The sequence below is a fragment of the Schistocerca nitens genome, chromosome 5, assembly GCF_023898315.1.
Source record: "Schistocerca nitens isolate TAMUIC-IGC-003100 chromosome 5, iqSchNite1.1, whole genome shotgun sequence".
Taxonomy (NCBI): Eukaryota; Metazoa; Arthropoda; class Insecta; order Orthoptera; family Acrididae; genus Schistocerca; species Schistocerca nitens.
The window spans coordinates 820,907,892-820,921,522 of record NC_064618.1 but is presented as its reverse complement, the minus strand read 5'-3'; the positions used below and the strand labels follow the sequence as shown (position 1 = coordinate 820,921,522).

General features: G+C 39.3%; 1 protein-coding gene across 1 annotated transcript in view; it reads left to right on the top strand.

The window, feature by feature from the left end:
* Positions 1–13,631, top strand: part of LOC126260031 (zinc finger protein 567-like) — a 165,793-nt gene that overhangs the window by 148,310 nt on the left and 3,852 nt on the right. The window contains exon 5 of the mRNA XM_049957203.1: positions 5,380–5,501. Coding sequence (XP_049813160.1) covers positions 5,380–5,501 — 122 coding nt within the window. The remainder of the gene's footprint in view (positions 1–5,379; positions 5,502–13,631) is intronic.

Below are 13,631 nucleotides of genomic sequence, written 5' to 3'. Positions count from 1 at the left end.
GCCTAAAGTCATTATCCACACCCTGCTGCTGTATGTTGCACTGAACCAAAGGAAAGCTCATGTATCTGCATGAAAGTGCATCCCGTGATACACAGATGTAACCAACAGAAGCCGAAGCATTCACTTGCAGGTGTGCTTTCAAGCAGGGATTACCCATGAAGCTGTGAATTTAACACCTCATGTGGCATGGTGACAAATTGATTTTGAGAAGAATGAATGTAGAATATGGCAGCTTGGTGCAAAGAACAGTTGACAGTTTTCATTGAACAATATAAACTCAAACTGTGTCTTTTTGACATCAGAAGTAAAGATTATCAAGACAGGAACAAATATGATACAGCTTTAAATGAAGTATGCTGTATATTAAAAGAGTGCATGCCACAGATAACAGTGGACAAAATGAAAATGAAAATAAAAACTTCGCATTCAGTGTACTGTTAAAAAAGACATGCCATTGAGACCTCGAAAAGAAGTGGTGCATAGAGTGAGAAAGTGTATGTGCTGAAAGTATAGTTCATTTTATTTATATATTGATTCCCCAGTGGTATGTAAGTAATCTGTACCAGTAATTTACAATCAAGACTTATGAGGTACTGAACACAGTAATGTTACTGAACACAGTAATGTTCTCATCTGTCAGTAACTGCATTTTTTGGAATTATTACATGTTTCATGAAGTCTGAGGATATTTTGCCCGTCTCATACATATTGCATACCAAGTGGAATAGTTTTGTCATTGATTTTCTCTCAAGGATATTAATAATTATGAAAAATGTTATTTAATCCAAATGTCTTCTTCCAGCTTGTGTCCTTCAGTGCTCTGTCACATTCTTTTCGCGATATCGTAGCTCCCATCTCATCTTCAATTTATCTTCCCTTTGTGTAATATTGTCTTCAATACCTTGTGTGGCTCTTCGACCTCTCAGGTGACCATTCTTTGCTTGCCATCTGAGTTTGTAATATTCATACACCTGCTTCTCTTTTCCTGAAATATCTCTACAATTTTCCTACAGGCCACATATATCCTTCCATTGTCCTGCATGCTTCTACAGCCTCTTATTTCTCCTCCAACTGTTTCTGAATTGCCGTTTTGCACTTTTTGCCAGACTTATTCATTAGATATTTGTATTCTATTTCATGTACTTAATTTGCTGCATTCTAACAATTTCTCCTTACATCACTTACATTATTTTTTATTCTCAGTAGAATTTAATAACGGTAATTTTATTTTGTGTCCTCTGCATTGTTATTCATGATGACTATTTAAACTGTTAATGCTTAACTAGGTTTTAGAAAATCAGTTACATTATGTGTATTTAAGCCTTCCGAGGAAAACTCACTGTGGCATTAATATAAAGACTGAATTTCAAGCTATCTGATGCAAGCTTTGTTTTTAAAGGAACTAAAAGATGGGGAACATGACACAGAGAGACATTTTCAAGTTTTACGTCCTTACTCCACTGTTCATATCTCTTCTTTTATATTAACTTCAAGAAGTATTAAATATATAAAGCTCCATTATATATATATATATATATATATATATATATATATATATATAGAGAGAGAGAGAGAGAGAGAGAGAGGGGGGGGGGGGGGGGGGGGAACATTCCACGTGGGAAAAATATATGTAAAAACAAAGATGATGTGACTTACCGAACGAAAGTGCTGGCAGGTCGATAGAAACACAAACACACACAAAATTCAAGCTTTCGCAACAAACTGTTGCCTCATCAGGAAAGAGGGGAAGGAGAGGGAAAGACGAAAGGATGTGGGTTTTAAGGGAGAGGGTAAGGAGTCATTCCAATCCCGGGAGCGGAAAGACTTACCTTAGGGGGAAAAAAGGACAGGTATACACTCGCACACACGCACATATCCATCCACACATATACAGACACAAGCAGACGTATATATATATATATATATATATATATATATATATATATATATATATATATATATATATATATATATAAAAAAGAAAGATGATGAGACTTACCAAACAAAAGCGCTGGCAGGTCGATAGACACACAAACAAACACAAATATACACACAAAATTCAAGCTTTCGCAACAAACTGTTGCCTGCTTGTGTTTGCATATGTGTGGATGGATATGTGTGTGTGTGCGAGTGTATACCTGTCCTTTTTTCCCCCTAAGGTAAGTCTTTCCGCTCCCGGGATTGGAATGACTCCTTACCCTCTCCCTTAAAACCCACATCCTTTTGTCTTTCCCTCTCCTTCCCTCTTTCCTGATGAGGCAACAGTTTGTTGCGAAAGCTTGAATTTTGTGTGTATATTTGTGTTTGTTTGTGTGTCTATCGACCTGCCAGCGCTTTTGTTTGGTAAGTCTCATCATCTTTCTTTTTAGATATATTTTTTCCACGTGGAATGTTTCCCTCTGTTATACCTATATATATATATATATATATATATATATATATATATATATATATATATATATATATATATATATATATATATATATACAAAGATGATGTGACTTACCGAACGAAAGCGCAGGCAGGTCGATAGACACACAAACACACACACAAAATTCAAGCTTTCGCAACAAACTGGCAACTTCTCATCTCCGGAGTTCGGATAGGTTGGTGTTGGTGGGAAGTATCCAGATAACCCGGACGGTGTATCACTGTGCCAAGATGTGCTGGCCGTGCACCAAAGCATGTTTAGCCATTATACTATAAGATGATGTGACTTACCAAATGAAAGTGCTGGCAAGTCGACAGACACACAAACAAACACAAACATACACACAAAATTCAAGCTTTCGCAAGAAACTGTTGCCTCATCAGGAAAGAGGGAAGGAGAGGGAAAGACGAAAGGATGTTGGTTTTAAGGGAGAGGGTAAGGAGTCATTCGAATCCTGGGAGCGGAAAGACTTACCTTAGGGGGATAAAAGGACGGGTATACACTCGCACACACACACACAAATCCATCCACACATATACAGACACAAGCAGACATATTTAAAGACAAAGAGTTTGGGCAGAGATGTCAGTCGAGGCGGAAGTGCAGAGGCAAAGATGTTGTTGAATGACAGGTATGAGTGGCGGCAACTTGAAATTAGCAGAGATTGAGGCCTGGTGGGTAACGGAAAGAGAGGATATATTGAAGAGCAAGTTCTCATCTCTGGAGTTCGGATAGGTTGGTGTTGGTGGGAAGTATCCAGAAAACCCGGACGGTGTAACACTGTGCCAAGATGTGCTGGCCGTGCACCAATCCTCATTACCAACAAACACTGTCTGCCTGTGTCCATTCATGCGAATGGACAGTTTGTTGCTGGTCATTCCCACATAGAATGCATCACAGTGTAGGCAGGTCAGTTGGTAAATCACATGGGTGCTTTCACACGTGGCTCTGCCTTTGATCGTGTACACCTTCCGGGTTACAGGACTGGAGTAGGTGGTGGTGGGAGGGTGCATGGGACAGGTTTTACACCGGGGGCAGTTACAAGGATAGGAGCCAGAGGGTAGGGAAGGTGGTTTGGGGATTTCATAGGGATGAACTAAGAGGTTACGAAGGTTATGTGGACGGCGGAAAGACGCTCTTGGTGGAGTGGGGAGGATTTCATGAAGGATGGATCTCATTTCAGGGCAGGATTTGAGGAAGTCGTATCCCTGCTGGAGAGCCACATTCAGAGCCTGATCCAGTCCCGGAAAGTATCCTGTCATAAGTGGGGCACTTTTGGGGTTCTTCTGTGCGAGGTTCTGGGTTTGAGGAGATGAGGAAGTGGCTCTGGTTAATTGCTTCTGTACCAGGTCGGGAGGGTAGTTGCGGGATGCGAAAGCGGTTTTCAGGTTGTTGGTGTAATGGTTCAGGGATTCCGGACTGGAGTAGATTCGTTTGCCACGAAGACCTAGGCTGTAGGTAAGGGACCGTTTGATGTGGAACTCTAAAAAAATTCTCTGGTTTTCCCCAGATTTTCCGGTTGTCCCAGGGTATATACAACCTCTTAAACTTCTGTTTATTTGCTTGGCATTCTCCCTTTAGCTGTAGTGCTGACAGTCCTTAATCATACAAATTACATTTTGATACAGATTGGTCTTTAAATATGTCTGCTTGTGTCTGTATATGTGTGGATGGATATGTGTGTGTGTGCGAGTGTATACCTGTCCTTTTTTCCCCCTAAGGTAAGTCTTTCCGCTCCCGGGATTGGAATGACTCCTTACCCTCTCCCTTAAAACCCACATCCTTTCGTCTTTCCCTCTCCTTCCCTCTTTCCTGATGAGGCAACAGTTTGTTGCGAAAGCTTGAATTTTGTGTGTATGTTTGTGTTCGTTTGTGTGTCTGTCGACCTGCCAGCACTTTCATTTGGTAAGTCACATCATCTTTGTTTATATATATATATATATATATATATATATATATATATATATATATATATATATATATATATAACAGAGGGAAACATTCCACGTGGAAAAATTATATCTAAAAAGAAAGAAAGTGATGAGACTTACCAAACAAAAGCGCTGGCAGGTCGATAGACACACAAACAAACACAAACATACAGAAAAATTCTAGCTTTCGCAACAAACGGTTGCTTCGTCAGGAAAGAGGGAAGGAGAGGGAAAGATGAAAGGAAGTGGGTTTTAAGGGAGAGGGTAAGGAGTCATTCCAATCCCGGGAGCGGAAAGACTTACCTTAGGGGGAAAAAAGGACGGGTATACACTCGCACACACACACATATCCATCCGCATATACACAGACACAAGCAGACATGTCTGCTTGTGTCTGTGTATATGCGGATGGATATGTGTGTGTGTGCGAGTGTATACCCGTCCTTTTTTCCCCCTAAGGTAAGTCTTTCCGCTCCCGGGATTGGAATGACTCCTTACCCTCTCCCTTAAAACCCACTTCCTTTCATCTTTCCCTCTCCTTCCCTCTTTCCTGACGAAGCAACCGTTTGTTGTGAAAGCTAGAATTTTGTGTGTATGTTTGTGTTTGTTTGTGTGTCTATCGACCTGCCAGCGCTTTTGTTTGGTAAGTCTCATCACTTTCTTTCTTCTTATATATATATATATATATATATATATATATATATATGTGTGTGTGTGTGTGTGTGTGTGTGTGTGTGTGTGTGTGTGTTTTGTCAAAAGTTTAACTTTTGATGAACATAATATTAATCTACTGACACTTTTTATTTCCATGTTTTTTTTTAAATATTTGTGATGTTGGTGCAATTTTTAATATGACATAATGCTTTGTTTTGTGGCCTTAATTGTAGAATATGGCATGTTAACTGATAGGTAAGGTAATATTTGAATTTGGGACAAAGTTCTGATAGAATCAATAGTATAAAAGCCCTGTTAATTCAAAAGTAATATTAATATTACAAAGTGTCATTTCTTTTTCAGAATCAGCAAAATCCATCTAAGAGCCTTTTATCAGATCAAGTGGGTCTTCCTCCGGATCTCTCAGAATTTCTTACTGTAAAGAAAACTACTACAGGGAAACAGTCTCCTGCATCTGTAAATGAGTAAGTACACAGAAATGAAAAAGTATATTGTTTTAGTAAATATACCTTTATTAATGAGGACAATTCAGTCCATTCACAAGAGACTTCACATGTATTTTGCAGTTGTTGAAGGCATTATAATATTTGATTTTAAAAAAAGAAGACTGAGAAGTTTGTTATGCTTCAGGCAAATACTTCAGTTATAGAAATCACACGCACACACACTTTTTTATTAGGTAATAGCTGAATCTCGTGGGAGTTTTGGACATTATATCCATATATGATAAACCCTTTTTTATGTGATTGTGTTGTAAACTAGAAAGTTGGTGAAACACACATTGGAATGAAAAATAGTTCACTTTTTCAATACGAACAAAGGTTTTACTTAAGTATAAACATGGAAACTTAGGTAGGAATTGTGTGTTCATTGTCTTCTACAGTATTTTCTTTATTTCTTCAGTTTAAAACATTTACTATCGTTTTTCTCCATTAAACTGCCCTGTATACATCTTGGTGTAGTACCCAACAGTAGTCTCCAATCATGTTTGTATTCCAGGAGCTTTGATACTGTTTTTCCACCAATTGAATTAATTGATGAAAGTTCTCACGTGTTCCCTTATTGACATCACCCAAATTGTTGGGCGGGAAAATGTAGGCGACTTCAAAAAATGAATCTTGAAGTTCATCAAATAGTGCAACTCCCTGAACTTTTCTGCACTGAGGTGACAAAAGTCACGGGGATAGTGATATGCGCATGTACAGACTGTTGTAGTATCACATATACAAGGTGTAAAAGGGCAGTGCAATAGCAAAGCTGTCATTTGTACCCAATAGCAAAGCTGTCATTTGTACTCAGATGATTCATACGAAAAGGTTGCCGATTTGATTATGGCTGCACGACTGGAATTGACAGACTTTGAACATGGAATGATAGTCGGAGCTAGACATTGCCTGCAGCGCCTCTTCTGGGCTCGTGACCATATCGGATGGACACTAGACAACTGGGCCCAATGAGATTAGTCCCAGTTTCAGTTGATAAGATGTTATGGTAGGGTTTAAGTGTGGTGCAGACCCCATGAAGCTGTGGACCCAAGTTGTCAACAAGGTGCTGTGCAAGCTGCTGGTAGCTCCATAACAGTGTGGGCTGTGTTTACACGGAATTGTTTAGGTCCTCTGGTACAACTAAACCGATCATTAACTGGAACTGGTTATTTTTGGCTACTTGGAGATCATATAAAGCCATTAATGAACTCCACGAACCGAAACAACTATGGAATTTTTATGGCTGACAGTGCACCACGTCACCAGGCCACAATTGGTTTGAAGAACATTCTGGACAATTTGAGTTAATGATTTGGCCCTCCAGATTGTCTGAAATGAGTCCCATTGGACATTTGTGGGACATAATCGAGAGGTTCATAACATCTTGCACCGGCAACACTTTAGAAATTGTGGATGGCTATAGAGGCAGCCTCTGTGTCGAGTTGCTGCACTACGCTGGGTAGGAGATCCGACACAATATTAGGAGGTGTTCCGTGACTTTTGTCACCTGAGTGTATAATGTGGGCACTTTTGTTGCCTAAGAACTTAGCACCAATCACTGTTCTTGAAAACCAAGTCTCCCTCTAACTCACTGTCAATATTCAAATGTGTAATTGGTAATAATTCTTTGAATGTCACACCTACTTGGATTTTCTTTCTGATAGTGGTTGAGGAAACGTCTCTGAGAGATACTTGGAACTTTGTCCATCGCTGGATAGAGCTTTCGCACACTGTTTCATTAGGATCAACTTAATGTGCAGAGATAGCAGTAGAATTCCTTTTCGTAACCACAAGGTTCTTGCACAGGACATTCTTTTCAGATGCCAAAGATTTTCGTACAAGTCAGTTTATTTGGAACCAATCTTGATCCTTTATCCTGCTGTCCTATATATTATGTGGGATGTTTGTTTCTTAAAATATAAGGTGGTTCTTGTGTCTCTATAACAATAGTTTGACTGTGTACTTTCCATGCTGATTTTCTGGATTCCACCACCTAAGTGGTAATATCTCCTTTGAATCCAAAAAAATGTTATCTCACTTCATTTTCATAGTACTTGTCACTGAACATGCAATATGTATTCATTCACTTAAAATAAAAGAACAAGTCATACTGAGCTAACATCTTAATGATTCCATAAACAAGATGAGTACATCTATCTCCAAAAGTTCATGTAGCATGTTATTTTCTTATTATATAAATTACTTGTGTTGTAGGTATCATTCTGGAGGGAAAATGTAGGGATACAGCTCACCCCTGTGGTGTGGCACCCCGATTAAGCGATTAATAAATAATATATTAATAATTAAATAAAATAATAGATTAATAAAAATAGAAAAAAGTGAAGATAGTGGTTTTAATGCTTGAGGTGTTCTACATAGTCTCATGACACTTGAGTAAAACACACATAATGTTCAACAAGCATGTGAAACTGTCAGAAAAAGTCCTTCTTGGGAATATTGTTCAACTCGTGCAACACATTGGCTTAGATGTCAGTTATGCCATCAAAGCGTTGACCCTTACTGTGAATTTCTGCACTTTGTCGTTTGGTTTTTGGTTTGTATTGATAAAACCAAATTTTCTCATCAGTGATCTTTTTTTTTTTTTTTTTTTTTCCCCCCCAGAAAAGAATTGTCCATTTCTTGCATTTCAATCAAGTTGCAGCAGGCATTCACATACCATGGGGGGGTTTGTTCGGAACTCGAGACAGGACAAACTCTGCACACAATTTTCTCTCCTTCAAAACATTCTGGAAACAGAGTTTGAGAACTTGATTTAGAGATTTTGCTCCATTACAGTTTGTGATACACAACGCACACACTACGGGTGTCTTCTATTGTCTTCTAACAACTGGATGGTTAAATTCACATCTGTTGTTTATTGTATGCACATCTGTTGTTTGTTCGAGCTGTCACTGTAGTTATTGTGCTGACATTGCTTATATGCCAGAAGTAAAATCATTTTTGAGTTTTTTGGATGGATAGTGTATATTTAAATATAACACAAATAGTGTAATAAATATTCTTTTCGCAACAACCTCGTTACATGTTTATTACTGATTCTACATCTGGTAATGATATTTGACTCACATAGAAAATTAATGACAAATCTATTGAGGTTGACATTAATGTACTTTATAGAAGTTCATAGCATTGTTTCACTATAACAAACATTTATGGCAATCTCTTGGTTTTGTTCATCAGTATTTACATTTTGTAGAGGTTTAAAACTGAAAACAGTTTCTCTTGTGACAGGTATTATCTCAGCTATACAGTTTGGTGTTTCATGTCTTTAATACTTTCCTATTTACTTAAACTCGATAATCTTTAACGACTCAGGCCAATTTCACTTTGCACTACAAATGTAGGTCTTCCTTTCGTGTGCATCTACCCTATCTCCTACCATACACTATTCTGTTCACTCGACCTCTTAACCATCCCTACACCCCATTTTTTGTGAGACACTGTTACTCCTTTCTGGCAAATAGAAATATTAACCACTTGGTTGCATGTTTTTATCTTACTTTAGTCCTCTGAGTACACACCCACACTTTTCTCCAATTGCTTGGGACTTCCTGCTGAGCAAGAGATTCACAATAAATTCAAGCAAGGTAGGGGCCAATGCCGTAGAGTACTCTTTGTAAAATGGAACTGTGATTCCATTGGGAGCTGGTGATTTATTTGCGTTCAAATCTTTCAGCTGTTTCTCTACGCCAGGTATGCTTATTACTATGTCATCCATTTGGAATCTGTCCAATGGTCAAATGACAGTATGTTTGTACGATTCTCCTATGTGAACAGTTTCTTGAATGTGAAATTTAAAACTTTGGTTTTTGTTTTGCTATCCTCAACTACCACACCAGACTGATCGACAAGGGACTGAATGGAAGCCTTAGACCTGCTTAGTGATTTTATGTAAGATCAGAACTTTTTTGTGTTCTCTGCCAGATCTCGGGATAAGCTGTGACGATGGTAGTTGTTGTATGCTTTGCTCATAGATCTTTTCACAGACGCATGAATCTCTACTACACTTCACTTGTCATCATTGATGCATACCTTTTGAACTGAGAGTACAACAGCTTGTGCTTCCTCAGTATCTGCCGAATATCGTTATTTAGTCATCGTGGGTCTGTTCCTTTCTTTATCCACTTACTAGGCACATAACTCTCCAGACCACTTAAACTTTGCCCATAATTCCTCTACATCCATCTTACAGGAACTAAGTGATGCCAACTCACTGCCCAAGTGAGAAGAGTGAGAAGCTAATAACTGCTTATCTGCTCTATCTAGCTGAAACACTCTCCAAACCTTCTTGACTGATTTATTAACTTTCATGATCATAGTCGCTATAATGACATCATGATCATTAATCCCCGTTTCTATACAGACCTTGTCAATAAGGTCGAGCCTGTTTGTAGCTACAAGGTCTAAGATATTTCCATTGTGTGGGGGCTGCTGAGCTAGCTGCTCAAGACAGTTTTCAGAAAATGTGTTCAAAAATATTTTGCATAACTGTCTCTCTGTACCCCTTCATAGTGAATCCACAGACATCCCAGTCTCTACTCGGCAGGTTAAAGTTGCTTCCAACTAGTATTGCATATCTTGGTATTTACACCCTATTGACCGTAGACTTTCTTTGAATGACGCTAAAACTGTCACAACAGAATCACGTGGCCGGTAAAAACATCTAACTACTAACTTGGTTTCACCTACACCTGTAATATGCAACCAGATTACTTCTCTGTCACACTTCACTTTGACCTCTATAGAGACAATATTTTTGTCAACTGTAGTGGGGCCCCCCTGCCTCTAATCTGTCTTACTGGTATGTATTCCGTGACTCGCTAAATATCTCAGAGCTTCCCACTTCAGGTTTCAGCCAGCTCTTAGCCAACTCTTGCTCCCAAGCATAATTTTAGTGTGAGAACTTTCCTGGAGGGTAGTAAATTTGGAAACTTTATTACAAATACTTTGACAGTTTGCTGATGAAATTGTGACAGTCAAAATGTCTTTATTGTGAATGCTGTTTGACTTTCCTTGTAGCCTTATTAACTGGTTGGTGTAGAACTGTCTGCTGACAGGGTCTAATCCGTGGGACTGCAACAGTACCATGGAAGAGTGTAATTCCCACAGAATCTCATAGGACACAAAGTGAATTTTATCCATAGTGGAGGCAGTTGAACTCTGTGGCAGTTCCTTTTAAAGTACGTAGAATAATAACAGCTACCAGTCACAACACTAGTTCATTTTATTTAATGCATGACTGGTTTTGGGCTTGTGCCCATCTTCAGGTGGTTTTATGTTCAATTACATGATTCAGGTTTGAATGTTGGAAATTACTATTTAAATAAAAAACGAATAACATGATTATATCTAAAAACAAAGATGATGTGACTTACCGAACGAAAGCGCTGGCAGGTCGATAGACACACAAACAAACACAAACACACACACAAAATTCAAGCTTCCGCAACAAACTGTTGCCTCATCAGGAAAGAGGGAAGGAGAGGGAAGGACGAGAGGATGTGGGTTTTAAGGGAGAGGGTAAGGAGTCATTCCAATCCCGGGAGCGGAAAGACTTACCTTAGGGGGAAAAAAGGACGGGTATACACTCGCACACACACACACACATATCCATCCACACATATACAGACACAAGCAGACATATTTAAAGACCAATCTGTATCAAAATGTAATTTGTATGATTAAGGACTGTCAGCACTACAGCTAAAAGGAGAATGCCAAGCAAATAAACAGAAGTTTAAGAGGTTGTATATACCCTGGGACAACCGGAAAATCTGGGGAAAACCAGAGAATTTTTTTAGAGTTCTGGGAATTTTTTCATTGTTTTAGTTTTCAGTTAAATTTTTGTAATTTTGACTGGTAAGGTAGGAGACAACAGATTGTGTGCGTGTGTTTTCTGAAGGACTTTGTAAGAAAAAAAGCTGTTTCTCATCCTTCCTTTGTGTCATTCTGATGCACAGTATTTCTTCTGTTTGCTGTCTATCCTCATACGAGGGTATCCATAATTAAAGTTACAGTTGCAAAACATTGTAGAAACAGAATGACAATGACTGCAAATGTGAACAGCATTTACTGACACAGTGAGAAACATCGTGGTGGTGGTGGTGGGGGCGGGATTACCAATAGATGGCACTGTAAGCATCAGAATGTGCTCACCAATAGACAAGCAGCACGTGGCTGTTCTCTACTTTGTGTCGGAGCATGACTGTCTCCATGAAGGATTGCATGCTGTTTGTACAGCTCTTTTACAAGAAATGTGACTGTGTGTCAATAACCTTGCAGAATTTTGGGCATTCAAGGGTTTTTAAAACATTTTGGTCTGATGTCTGCTAAACATCTGGGGAAAATTATTAAAAAATTTGAAATGGCAGATTTGTTTGAAGTGCAGTGTTGCAGAGGGAGGAAAGCAGTTGAACTGATGCCTATTAAAAATGTGGCCACAGCATTGCGGGAGGGGTTCAGCAGTGGCGTGCAAACATGCAATGCACAGGGAATTGCCTGAACATTGGACATACCTGCGTGCACAATGCATAAAATCCTACATGACTTCGTGCTTTGCTATCCATACAAAATCACCTGTGTTCAGGAGTTGATTCATGCTAACATGCCAGAAAGGCAAATATTTACTGTGGAATTTCTTGTTCACATGGAAGTGGACAGTGAATGGCCATGGAACATTCGGTTGGCAGATGAAGCCCATTTCCATCTCCCAGGACGTGTCAGTGAGCAGACCAGCAGAACATGGGTGGCGAAAAATCTGCAAACACACCAACACCACTTCATTCCGCAGAGGTGACTGTGTGCTGTTGACGGCATCGTATATCATAGGGCTGTATTTTTTGAGGAGATGAGTCCTGCAGATTGTGTTACTTGTACCATCACTGGTAAATGCTATGAGAGTCTTTTGAGCATCAACATCATTCCAACACTTCAGCAGTGTGGATGTGGGGGTAGGATCATTTTCATGCAAGATGGTGCTCCTCCGCACACTGCACTGCGAGTGAAGTGACTGCTGCAGGGGCATTTTGGAAATGCTAGAATTATCAGTTATCATTTCCCAACATCTTGGCCTTTTGGATCACCTGATATTAATCTGTGTGACTTTTGGCTGGGAGTTACCTGAAAGACAAAGTGTTCCATGCTCCAATTATGAGCGTAGCTGAATTGAAGACGTGCATTGCCTAATGCATTCTGAATGTGACCCCGAGACACTCTGATCTCTGATCTGTTTTGGAACATGCTGTTTCTCGATTTCAACTTGTGGCAACAAAAGGTGGACAGCATGTTGAATGTGTCTTGTGCCAGTCACATGTCACTTAAAAACCGATGTCATTTTGATTTTTATGCGGTTGTTTGCTGCAGGACAGTTTAAAAATGTTCTTTTGCTTTTTATGAGGTCTTTGGCCTCAGAGCAACTAAAAACTGATTTTTCCCATCCAATGTGGTACGATCTTCCCATGGTGGATGATACCCAGGGTGAATCACTATTTCCACCCAGAATAACTCTGAAAGTATGATGATGGCTGAAAAGTTTATGGGAAAAATGTTGCATGGGACATTGGGGGCCATAATATGACAGTGGTTTTTTGTTGCTAGGTGGGGTCGCATCAGAGATATGAAGGTCAACTTTGTTTCTTTAAATGGTATGCTATAGTTTGTTACCTATTTTCTGATAGTGGCTATCGAGACTAATCCAATGATGTGTAACAGTAAGGTCTTTGAAGATCAACAAAGGTCACAGAGGTAGCATGAACGACCATTTACAGAAGGTGTTCGAAGTGATGACCATTGGTATAAATGTAGTGCGGCAATCTTCTTATCATGGATTGTGAGTGGTATTCCTTATCACTTCGGCACTTATCGAAGCACACGCTCTGACAATTCTCACCTGTATATCATGCAATAGTAAATATTGGCCGAATACGGTGTATCCATCTAACGTGCCATTGATCTGTAAACACCAGTCAATGGTTTCGCAATACAACACTAATAGGAACGGTAAGACTAGTATTGTCGAATAAAGCGAATGTGAATGATGTATTCCTTCGAAGAACAAGTTGATAGGCTTCTCATTTGCAGAGAATGCCT